Source organism: Coturnix japonica, chromosome 13, assembly GCF_001577835.2.
Source record: "Coturnix japonica isolate 7356 chromosome 13, Coturnix japonica 2.1, whole genome shotgun sequence".
Classification (NCBI taxonomy): domain Eukaryota; kingdom Metazoa; phylum Chordata; class Aves; order Galliformes; family Phasianidae; genus Coturnix; species Coturnix japonica.
The window spans coordinates 7,380,952-7,394,174 of NC_029528.1; the positions used below are offsets into that span (position 1 = coordinate 7,380,952).

Consider the following 13,223-nt stretch of genomic DNA (forward strand, 5'->3'; position numbering starts at 1 on the left):
ACTGGTAATGGGTATCTTCAAATCAGTGCAGTGACAGAGTTCAGCTGATGTTTCTGGTTAAAATATTATTTGGTGTCTGCATATGCCTTTATTTGTAAGAATCCACTGCATAAGTAAAATAAGAGCAAACAGTTTTACAGTAAGTTACGTGAAAGGGGAATACAAGAAGATACAGCTAAAGGAACCTGCAATTTCTACCAACAATTTATACAAAGTAAATAGTAACCAAGTAAAAAAGTGAAAACAAGTGAATTTTTATTTGTCCTAAATGGCATACGAGAAATTGGGACTGGGCTTAATACCAGACACCAAAGCCTTTGCAAAATTCTCTTGAAACACCTAAGCTGTGAACTGAAATACAGATATATACTCATATACTGTGCGATAATGAGAAGGTGCAAGGTAGTCAAAGATAAACGAGTCTGGGTAACATAAACCTAGGATATCTACTACAGACTTCATTAGAAAGCTTGTTATCTGTCAGAATGAATGCAACACTACATAGCTTTCTGCTGTGGCAATTCCAAATGGTGGTCGTGTCAAGTGCTTATGTCAACAATAGCATCTGATCACCAATTTCTATATGTTTCTCTCTGTTCTCACCTGGGTTTCTGGTACAATGGGATTTCGGCCAGGAGCATCACTGAAGAAAGTTGACAGTGGTGATGAAATGATGACTGGATCAGGTCTGACAAAGCCACTGAGATCACAGCTAGGAATGGAGTTCTCCTCTGTCTTCATTACAAGCGTGTCCATGGCATAGAAGCTGTTCCATGGCAGCCAAACTGTTCTTTCCTGACTCATAAATGGGGCCCGTTCAAAGTGCAAAGTTAGGGATGATCCACCATTTGCAACCAAGTCAAACCTAAAGAAAGGCAGGCTTTAGAGGCAATGAGACTGAATGATCCAAGACATAACACTCGTGGCTAAAAGAATGTCATACCACTGTACATGTTTTAAGTGTCCTGCTTCAAAGGATTTGTCATGGGATGTGAACCTCTGGAAGCAAAATGACAGACTGAAATACAGTCAAGGCAAGCAGCAATTTGTAGCCATCTGGACAAATGTCCCAATACATTATAAAATCTGCATTAATAATTTCAAAAAAACCCACCAAACAAGCACATGCATTACTGCAAGTCCCCCATATACACAGAACCAGCAGAGAAAGCAAGTAAGCAATGTGCTGGGCACTGAATTATTCCTTTCCCAACAGATGTTGTCCATCAAGAAAAGTAATGGGATGGATGGCAGGAAGAATAATAATGAAAAGTTTAGCTGTTTCTGTTCTACAAATGTGGTAAGAATTACTGTACCCAGAATTACTGTTGCTACCATTTTTCATAGAGATTAGATATTTACTCCCAAGCCCCTACAAAATTACAGCAGCAACGTGGAGCTCTGCAGGAGTTCTGAAATTTGTCCTAAAGGCACAAAATAATTCAAGGTTGTTCTGACAACAGAACTGATCAGTTGTTTTGTGTAAACAGTAATGTAACAAATTACTTGATGATTTAGATAATTTATTTAGATCTAAATACAAGTTCAGCTAACATATTGCTGTTGTCTTAAACCACTGAAATCAATAATATTACACTATAATTCTAACACTAAGATACTCTGGAAATGTGGACGTGAAATACTCAATAGTTCGACTGATTCATATTAAGTAATTCAATTCAACTCTTTGTATGAAAGATAAGAAAAAATGGCAAATGTTTGCAATGAATGTGCCATAACTATACTTACTTAGTCTTAGTTACCACAGCCAGTAAACCAGATAAACCATGACACATCAGTTTTTATTTTTCTGAAACTGTCTGCATTTCAAATCAAATGATACAAGGGGGAAAAAGCTCATCTTTGCACAGCAGGAGAATGTCTAAATACAGTCAATTAGAATCTTTTGAGTATATTCTACCCTGAAGAAAGTCAAAATATAGCAGATCTTCAAAAAGAGAGATAGAAGGGAACTTTTAACAAAAAAAAAATATATATATATATATATAAATATATTTCCCCAAGCAACATTCTTTGGCCTTGCATTTTAAGCTAAAATATTTCTGCTCTCAGCTGGGTATTACTGTAGTCCATGAATGTTTTCATAGATACAGAGCAATTTATTTGAAGTGAGTGTGACTGCTAACACATTATTATCAGAAGTCAGCCTTTTCATATTTACTTTCATTTAGCATTCAAAATGCCATGTGAAAAATTACTTTGGTGTTTACTTATTAGCTCTTTGCCCTGGGAGGAATGAAATGCACGGTACCACATGGCTCCAATAGATTGCACCATCTGTTAATCAGCAAAGATACTACATAAAATAATAGGTCCTCAATGAAAGAAGCAAACTCACATGCCATCCTGACGAGTGAGGGTATAGCCATACTTTGGATACTTGACAAAAGACACGTTGACCCCAACTAGAGGCGTTCCATCTGTAGTCACCACTTGGCCTCTTATAAGAGACACAAGACTTGAAAAGAGAATAATGAAAGGTAATGAAGTTAGTTACGAAAACAGTTACAGTGCTTATAAACTGAGCGGTGGAACACATGTGCCTCATTTACTCTAAATTCCACTTGCTTCAAGGATTACTAGAATACTGAAGGTAGCACCCAACTCCCTCTGTTTAATTAAATGAAGAAAATGTGTATCTATGTGTTGAGGCCAGTAAAGATGGAATAGGACCTGATGCCTTCCCTTGGGTTGGACCTCAGATGCAACTGACTAATGAGGCCTTGCAGAGGCTTTGCCACCTCACATGCAGCCAAGCCAGAGCTGTGACCCTGAAGTACCATGGAATGATGACCCATCAATGCTCAGAATATCCAGCCTGGTTACAATGCTATGTCTGTGGATGCCTCAAACACTTTAAAAATACGGTGTAATGGTATACCTCCATTTTAGACAAATTATTTTCCAAATTATGGCCCATGAACATTCATCTTAGGGAGTGACTGACCTCTGTGCACTACACACTGGTTCCTGATCTGTAATCCTTCCTTTTCACTTTGTCAGCTGGAGAAAAGATACGACATCAGCTTTATGCACAGGCAAAATAAATGGCTTTCGTAGCCACCAGGCTACCCACTTTGCTTAAACTAAAGGGAATGAAGATTGGTTATTCCCATACAATTGGGCACAGTCAGACTTCTCTTTTGAGAGCACTTTGCTGCTGGAGAGCATGCAGCAGGCACATACTGCTGGACTGCAGCCTCCTGGAAGCAGCAGCCCCACTCCTCCCTGCTCTGCTGCTCCCTGGCACGGTCGCCTGTTCCTGCCTCTCTCCCTGCTCTCATAGATGGAGAGGATACTCCATCTCCTGGCTCCCTTCCTCCCACTTCCCAATCCTGACAGAGGCAGACTGGTGAGAAAAGAAAGATGTGTAAGAAAAAGAGATGAAAAAGAGAAGCACCTTGCAAGAAGGACAACAGCACTGTGCTTTGCAGGTGTAAAGTATTCTATACTAGCACTAAGCACTTCTGGCATGGTCCACCNACAACAGCACTGTGCTTTGCAGGTGTAAAGTATTCTATACTAGCACTAAGCACTTCTGGCATGGTCCACCACCTCTGATTGGTAGCTATAGAGAGCCAGGAAACAAAAAGGCCCATTTCTGAGCCGGCTCTGCGCTGGCAGGGCTGGAGCTGCCTACAACGCTTAGAAGGCTTTGGGCACACCAACAGACACAGAAACCTGACAGCAAAGATTCCTGGACCTTGGCCAAACTGTGGGATGAGGGGATTAAAATGGCTTGTGTTGTGCCAAAAACAGACAAATTTAGTTCAGTTCTGGGACAGCTATAAGGCCTGCATTGTCCCCTATTCATGCATTTCTAACGTGATGTACGTATCAGATGTGCATATTCATTTCCATTAGTCGGAAACAACCAGGGTTGTTTTCAGGCCTCTTCTGCTATTTCTGAAATGCTCAGGATGCTGTGATGTATATTTCTAAGTGTACTATCCACGCTTGTATGAAGCACTGTGCTCTTTTATAGTAACACATACCACAGGGTTTTTTTGGGTAATCTTTTAAGAGGCCATATGTAAAGAAATATTAAAACATGTGAGGTGCAAATAAAACAGGATTGAGACCCCTGCCAAATCAGAGCACTATAAAACTTTATGAATTTAACATTTCTATCTGGATTTTTCAGAAAAGTCTCAGATCTGAAGTAGCCAACTCTTGCTCAGGCTAGATTTGTAATTCTTTGAACATTCTTACACGAATAGCTTGATTATTTCCAAGTTAACTGCTTGAAATTAAGTAAGATGGGTGTTTTCAGCTGTTTGGTTTTGTTTTTTTTTTAAATGAAATTTAATTTTCTTAGCAATTACAACTAAGACTATATTATAGCATTATTTACATCTACTCTTCAAACTCATGCACTTTCCATTGTTGTACACTGCAGTCTTCATAAATGATGAAGCTCAGAAGCTCTTGCTGAGTGGAAGAAACCTGCTTCTAGATGTTGCCAGTGCGTTAAAATGCTAATAAAACTCAAGTGTTATAAAATAAAAGCAATAATATAAATTGCAACAGAGCACAATGGAATCGATTGCTGAGATGGAAACACAAGAATGACCTGAAAGCAGCATCTCATGTAAAAACATGAACAAAAGCTCTAGGAGATATTTTCTCACACAGTGCAAACACGTAGATGCAATGTCATATTTATAGCATGCTACCTGCTGTTGAAGGGATTTTCTCCTGGAATGATATGAGTGCTGTCCTTCCCCACTAAGAGCTTGATTCGATCATAGAATGACTTCACAGCTGGTGAACCAGAATGGCTCTGTTGTATGATGTCAAGAGGATCACGGGAACCTCGGCACAGCAGGCTGTTTTGACAAGTAGACTGGAGGCAGCAGTCTGGGTCTAGGCAGTCAACCAAGCCATCTGAAAGCCAAGAATCATCAAGATTCAGTCAGCTGCACAGTGCTATCAAGCAAAAATATCTAATGGACATCTCAAGGCACTGGGAGAAAATGTTAGTGCATGCTCTTCATAGCATCCCTGTGCCAGAAAACGGGTAACTGAACTAGAAATACAACAAGGATAAGACTTTCTTAAAGTACACCAACCATTAATGTGAATTATAACTGTATTAGAGGAGAATCAAGCCCAAAAGAAATCTATTAAGGGCTGAAATGAGGAAAAATGAATAGCAGAAGGAGTAAAGGATTCTCCAACTGATTGCTTTACAAAGTTTTTAGATCTACATGCTGGCCTATAAGAGTCCTACAAGGAATTATGACATTTAATTTCATTTGTTAAATCTTGGGAGGGAAGGAGATGGGCTGAAAAAAGTTACTGTAATAATTGTGTAAGGAAAATAAAAATTATGCTGCATCCACTTTGATAATTTATAGGGAAGTGCTTCTGCAATTCACCTCTCATGAACATCTGAATGACAACCTGGCCATGTGCTTGGGGTAAGAAAGGATCAGCCACAAAATTGGTGGGCTCAGCCATCATATTACACATTACTTTGTCCATGAAGAATATTTGTTAAGAAGCATTTTAAAAAATAATCATAATCACTGGGAATTGAAGTGCAGTCCTCAACAGGGAGACCAATCTGCATAGGCAGATGAATCACAGTTCTTTTTATCACATATGGTAACAGCTTATAGCATCATTCCTTCCCTTCACGTCATTATTTAAATGTTTTCTCTTAATGGAGTCCTACTTAATAGCTCAGTACATTAATAACTGTTTTCTTTAAAGTATTATCTGTAAGAATTCAGAAATATTCATTCGTCTACTTTTGAGAAATCACAAAAATCAGGCATCCAATCTGCAAGTCTGTAAACTTTCAGAGACACTGCAAGGCACATCAGACTCATCTGCTGAGTACAGACACGGCCAGGGCACGCTCTGCATCACGGACACAGGGAAAAGCATTCCAGCAGGTCAGCTGACAGTTGTGGCTCAGAGAAAGAGCACGTCTCATTTATTTTCAAGATTTTCCAAACAGACCAGCACTATGTTAAGAGTGGAAGGGGAAAAAAATCAACAATCAACTACAAGCAGCTTTCTTATTTTACAATTAACCCAAATTTCCAGTAGAGTGTTTGTGCCTGAAACAACGGACTCTGACTTAAGAACAAAATTGCCAAGGTATGCTGACAATTCTTTCATTCAGCCCACTAAGGAAATTTAAGTTAGACAAACTATCTTGCTGTAAGAGCTATAGATTTCCTTAAGGTCAGTTGCCTATTCACATTAGGAGTTCCATTCATCTTGAAATCCTTCCCAACATGGCGGTACATACTATTATTTTTATTTTTATTTTGCTGCAGTCTGTTTTCCACCCATTTCCTGCCATCCCCAGCTTCAGACTATAACTGAAAGCGATTTCTCTCTTAAGCTCTGGGAATTTTTTCGTCTCCATTCTTCTCTTTTCTTGGTTTGTGGCACTTCTAAAACTACAAACTTAGAGCTGTCCACCATTTAGTCCACTCAGTTCTTTTACTCAGACAACTGTCAGTGAAGAGAATCCTATCAGCAGTAACAGCAGAAACAAAATAGAGGATATAAATTACTCTTTCTGACAAATTTACATTTAGCTGTTACAGCTGCCTCGTATTTTTGCTACACCTGTTATTATAGGTGAGCGTGTTATGTCTGTAATGACCTCATCATGCAGCAAATTATGGGCTGCTGTGACCGAACACTTCTGACGACACCATGAACTTTCAAATGGCATATCAATCTCAGTGTCCTGTCAGTCAACAGAATCACATCTTTATGCTGGCAAGCCCCTTTGGATATCGCCTGACATTGCAATCTTCAGTAAATTACCCTGTCACTGCCAATCTTACTGTTATCTCACAAACAATCAAGCAGGCAATCACACTGCTTTGAATTGCCAGTTCAGGACCTGGGAGGCTAAAAACATCTCCATTCCATGCCAGGGAAAAACCTGTGCATGAGTTGTTTCATGCAGGAAGGTTTTCACACATTATGGGAATTCATGCTTGCACAGTTTCATATACTTAGAGGAATATTTCAAATATTATAACATAATTATACACACACAATCTATTTGTTTGGATCATTATCCTTTTTAAAATGTATTGCTGCAGACTCTCTCAAGGTGAGTCTCAGAGTGAGTAACCTTCATCATACTCTGAAAAACCTTCAGTTATGCCTTTGTTCTATGATCACAGAAAGTAGGTACGCTCTTGTCCCACTGCAGCCCAGGTTTTGGTTGCTTCAAGGGCACCTCTTTGACTCACGTTTGACCTGGTGTTCGGGTCCTTTACAGAAGAGCTGCTTTGCATTGGGGTGCCCCTTTATGATCTGGTGAACAGGGCAGCTTGTCCCGAGGTGCAGCACTTTGCAGTTTTTGTTGAACTGTGTGAGGTTCGGCTCAGCCCACTTCTCCAGCCATATTGTACCACGAAGTATGAAATTAATAAACTGTTGTGCAATCACTTAGTTGCATTTGACTTAGCTGATTAAAATCAAGGCTAGAAAAAAATGCACCTTCTATGAGAGAAAACTGCCATAAGCATGAATTTTAATTAGAATTCGGGACTTTGTTTTTAATATATATTTCAGAAGTTGTCATCTTCCAGATTTCCTTGGGCATGCTGAATTATTTATACAGTTAATTCAATGACAAAAACCTCACCATAGGCCTCATCGAGATATCACTGCTTGTCACAGTGCGTACATCCGAGTTTAAGTCAGCAGCACTCTGACAGGAAAGACACTGCAGAGGGAGTTAAGATGGTGCTAAACCTCCTCCAACAGTTCGAGATGCAAAGAAGTCCTGACTTTGCTTTAAATCAGAAGGAACAAATAGGAAATGTTGATCTAACTTAAACTGGCAGCACAAGATTAGCTCTCCTTTCCTCAGTTATTCCTTAATCTTTCCAGAAGCAAATTAAGTGACATGGAATCCCCCTTGAAGACTTCACATCTGTTATTGGAGATGCACGCTTTTTTTTTTTTTTTTTTTTAACCTTCTCTGGATGCCTACATGAACTCAACCACACACAGAACTGACCCAAGGCAAAAAGCAACATTTTGAAATAGCACATATAATAAAAGTGCTGTATTTGTGCACAGCTTTGTTCTATGATGGCTTCTGGACACCATCAGAAGGTCTAAAAAAGCATAACATAGAAACAGTGATGTATGTTATTGGTAAAGCATCAAGGACCTCTTAACATCAGTTTCCCTTCACCACTTGAGGGTATTTCTGATCATCTCCAGATGCCTGGATTCCAAAATTGTGCTATATCTTTCTCTGGAAAGTAAGCTGACACTTGAGTTACTGATATCTCTTTGTTTTCTGTTAAACTCCGACAAGTTAATTTTCTTCAGTGCTTACTCTTCATCATATACTGGTTGTACTATTATATTAGATTCACAATGCATGTTAGAAAGGGTCACCTTGCCCTGGTACCCAGCTGCCCAAGAGGTTCTTTCTGCACCCAGCAGGGGACAATGCTGTTTCCCAACAAAACTCCTGAGCACATGCTCAGCAGAGGGCATCCTTACACTTCATTAGCTTTAGGAGCCAGCCACTTTCAGAGCGTAATTCCTGGAAATACTTCTTTTTCCAATAAACATTTCAGAGTTATGATTAAAATGGAGCGTGTGGGGTAGGGGTGGGGGGGAGGGGGAGCAGCAGCTCCTACGAGCCCTGAGGGTGGAAGGGTCTTTGATCACTCTAAGGGCAAATTAGTTAATTTATCATGATCTGATTTTAATTATGTGTAGTATTAATATACCCAAGGTGAAAGAATTAGAGATGCTCTATCAGATTATCAAAAGAATAGGTCTTCCCTCTGCCAATGTAGAAGTATTTTAATTGAGCTCTAAACTGCATGCAGAACGGCTTCCATGGACAGACTATTCCACAGCCCAGTACATCTTATTACCAGTTTTTATCTAACATTACCTCAAATTTTCACTTTTGTAGCTTGACCTAATTGCTGTTATATTGGCATGCGTTGTTCAGAATAATTCCTCAGAAGTCCCGGTGCTAACAAGAAAGGAAATGCTTTTAATCCTCTTCCAGCCCTGCTCCTCAATTGGCTCAGCCTAGCTAGAAAGGCTCCCTGTGAACTGCCCAGATATCCACTGTAACATTGATTTTAGAGCAAACCATGAGCACAGCAGATTTTCAGAACCTTAAAAATGAAACAAAGCTGTTTTTTCTGGAAAAGTTGGACTGCAAATCCTAAGATTTGATAAAACAGAAGAAAAACCCCAGGCTTCTGCACACTCTGAATGCCAAAAAACTCCCCAGTGAGGTTTTTAAGTGCTCTGGACTATGGTGCTGGTAGAGCAACTGCTCCCCTTCCCTTGCCCACTCAGGACAACACAGCACAGCTCCAACAATGCACTGAGTAACTGAGGACCTTAAGGCCCAGGGATGCTGGCAGGTTGAGTGCTTCAACGCGAAACCACATCTCCAGCACAGATGACTGAGAGGGCTCCATGATGAAACAACCTTTAAAATACGTTCATTCAGTGCTTTTTAACCAGGGAATCTGCAGTCAGTAGATTTCTTGCCTTCCCTTCTCTGTGGGTTGTAAGAGCGTGCTATTGCAGTAACATATCCCACGGGGGACAGTGTGAGGATAAGCTGACTAATGTGTGTAAAGACGATTAGAGGCTGACATGAAGTTTTAACAGAATCACATACAAGCATACTCATTAGCTCCTGTCAAACTTATATAATGTCTAGTTTCAATACAGATTTTATACTTGAGTCTACATGACTCACTCTGGCCCCCATCCACAACAGATTTCAACCACTCATTACATTTAGTGCTCTAAAACTGCCTATTGTGCAGGCTCTGGGAAGGTACTTTCTGTGCCAGGAGTATTCTGGGTATTTATATTGAGAACTTCATAAAATCTTTTGTGCTGAATTAGAGATCCCTGCTGAGGCAATGCTTGTTGAGGCAAGCTAAATTACATGATTTGCTTTTGTGCTGTGAAATACTTGTATTATCTTAAATGTCACGAGCCTGATGCAGTATCAAGTCACAGGATTTGTAATTCTCTAAAAGCAATTTTTTTTTTCTAAATGTTTATTGCAGAAAGACACTTCTCTTTCTATTTTCTTTCTGTCTAATTTTAGAGATGAGTTTTCTAAGACAACTCAAATAAACAGCCTTTCAATCAGTCAAGTGCACTGTCCTGACAGTGAACTTCACTGCGAATGTATTTTACTCTTGAACTGAAGATTCATACTGTAGCAGATAGCTGGCTTTCTCTCATTCATTATCTGTAATGTTTTGTGCCAAACAGAACTACCGCCAACTGTATTTCTTGGAGTTGTTACAACTATATAGTAGCAAACTGAAGGGCAAAATTTGTCTTCAGAGATATGCATGACTGTCTTTACAAAGCCAAATGGAAATAAGTTAAATGTATTTTAAAAAGAAGAATGTCCCACTTTGCATCACAAATAAACAATTTCTCTTTCTATTTACCTTACCATTCTATAATGTTTTGGCTGCTTCCCTTTCTTCACCACTGAACTGTAGTCCAGATAATTACAACATTACGTTCTGGCTTGAAATGTGAACTGTGTAACAATATAAGCAATGAAACTATTTAAGCCTCTTACAGATTTGTTTTTAACCTTCCCGTATCTTTTTTCTCCATCATGGTCAAATGTTAAATTAACCAATTTCACAGAATTTTGGTAGCTTTGTTTTTCTTTTTTCTGAGATAACATCGTTTACACGAGTTGTCAATAAAATTTATTATAAATATCAGTAAGACAATTTTGAAAGGATGAAAAAGGGAGGAGAAGAAGAGAAAAAAAAGCCCACGAAGAGAAACTCAAGTAGGTGATATGAGGCTCCTGACAAGGCTGCTCCTGCAGAGCTCTTCCTTAAATACCTCTTGTGGGTTATCTCATTGAGATGTTAATTGATTGAGTTAAAGGGGTCTCAAAAATGAGCTCCTTGTATGAACTGCTTCCAACATCTACTGAAATATTCTTCAGAAAAAAGAAACATGTTTGGTTTTTTTTAGCTTGCCCATTCTCCTTGAGGCAATGGAAGGTTTAAGGTTAAATATACACAATTTAGGAAGACTGTTCTGAGAGGTTAAAAGCATTATGCGATTCAGGAACCACCAAATTATGATGAAGTAGTTAGTGTGAAAAGATGGGTATAAATACTCTCCTAAAGGGATTTTCTTATGCAGTAAGTTAAAGAAATATGTGTTTAATAAGTAATACGCTTTCTCCCATTCCTTGAAATACCATTTTTAATCCCTTAATTTCCTAAAATATGTCTACAGTGAATTAAGTGGGCTATACAAGTCTATTGGGGGGATTATACATTGTAATCACAATTATAGGTCATCAAATAAAGCAGTTTCTAATCCCTCCAAAAGATGCTTAATAACTATTAGACAACTGAGGGACCGATTAAGAAAAGGGATTAGATTTAGAAGTGGCCACAATGAGTAAAGTATATAACTCAAACATGATCTGAAAAAACAGAAACATTTGTCAATATAAAAAGATCATGAAAGTGAGTCAGTGCCAAAAAAACCCCATCCACCGTTACCTCTTGATTAGATTTCTGCCTTAAAAACAAAGGAAGAAATAAGACCCTCTGAATCTTTTTAAGCAAAGTATCCTATAGTGACTATAAACACCTTCATAATGAAGACAAGACACAATTAAGTACTTATCTAGATGTGCTGGTAAGAACAAACACAAGTGACATTTTCAGTGCTGCTATGCACAACTCTACTTGAGCAGCTCTGAGAGAAGAGAACAGCTCTGGACACTGTCCTATGGAATCCTGTTTTATCTATATGAGTAATCTACACCGACATCTCATATACAACAAAGATTTGTAAGTCTCAACAGCTGCCACTTCTAGAAATAAACCAGCTAAGGGGCATTAATCTAAAATTGAAAGAAAATATTAAGTTTGATATTTCATTTTTCTTTTTGAACTATGGGATATAATGCACACTGTGGCATATAGTAAGACAAAACAGGACAAATCTGAGTCCCTTTGGAGTCAGTGGCAATGATTGTCTTGACATCCATGAAATGAAGACTTGGCCCAAAGCTTCTAAATCTGATTGTGAGATAGAATCACAATAAAATGGTTGAACAGAGAAAAAGCACCAAAATATGTTAAATCCATAGACATGTGGGGAAGATTAGTAGACAGAAAATTATTGTTCTATTTCACTGACACTCTGAAACAACTACATTTTAGCAATATGAAACTGATGGAGAAAGAAGGATATTCACCTTTCCTCATTTAGACAAAATATTGTGGTTTTAGCTACCCTACTTTCATTTGGAGGACTGCTGTGTGTGCTCTGTACAGCTCCAAAAGTACTCATGTTAACAGAGCAAAGATGTTAACAAAGCAGCAAATGAGTTCAGCATTTGACTGCAAGTAATCCCTGTTGAGTTTCAATGAAAAGAGTGAGTTAGGGAGAAGAAGAGATTTTTCTAACATTCAGTAAACTTGCATTTTATGCAAAAGTTGAGGTTCTGGTAACTAGCTTAAATTAAAATTGATTCCCATAGTACTGTTTTCAGCTCCATCTATTGAAAAAACTTAATTCTATTTGTTTCTTATTACATTTTTATATATTTTAATACCACAATTACATTAAGGTACATCTTAAAGCACACAGCACATATCTTTTCCTTCTTCTCCATTCCTGCACACTCCTGCGGTCTCCCCTGAGTTAGTACTAAAAAACATCGAGGTCACTGGGTGTGTTCCTGGCCAGATGTGCAGCGAACCAGACCCATGCAGCATAGTGCAGCTTAATGCAAGGCATGGCCTCACTCAAAGTATTAAGGGATACAAGTTATTTTCAGTCTTGATTTTTATGGCAGCTCTCATTTGTGACTGACCAATTACACTGACAGGAGTGACAATGAGTCCATCCTTTCAGAGAATGCTAAGGAGGGTCCCATGGCAGAAGATAAGGGTTTCATCTCTGGCTTTACCATAAAATCCCCTTGAGAAAATGGCCATGTGGGCTTTTCAGGTTGCTGGGACCTTGAAATAGGAGCAGATGTTCAGAATTTATACAGTCTCTCAAGAAGCAATGAGCAGCAGACTTGCCAGCCCCTAATTTCAGCCTGCAAGTGCTGAGAATTTCTATGAAGTTCTCCCCTTAAGTATTCTGCTATTCAGGGAGACTACAGATTTCCTTCAGGTATGACCATGGTGAACCAGAAA

General features: G+C 38.9%; 1 protein-coding gene across 17 annotated transcripts in view; it reads right to left on the reverse strand.

Annotated features, from left to right (window-relative positions):
* Nucleotides 1-13,223, reverse strand: part of TENM2 (teneurin transmembrane protein 2) — a 1,269,291-nt gene that overhangs the window by 31,187 nt on the left and 1,224,881 nt on the right. For all 17 annotated transcript variants that reach the window (XM_032447373.1, XM_015875932.2, XM_015875931.2 and 14 more), the window contains 3 exons: nucleotides 4,698-4,908; nucleotides 2,360-2,479; nucleotides 604-865 (listed from right to left, as the gene is read on the reverse strand). In XM_032447373.1, coding sequence (XP_032303264.1) covers nucleotides 604-865; nucleotides 2,360-2,479; nucleotides 4,698-4,908 — 593 coding nt within the window. The remainder of the gene's footprint in view (nucleotides 1-603; nucleotides 866-2,359; nucleotides 2,480-4,697; nucleotides 4,909-13,223) is intronic.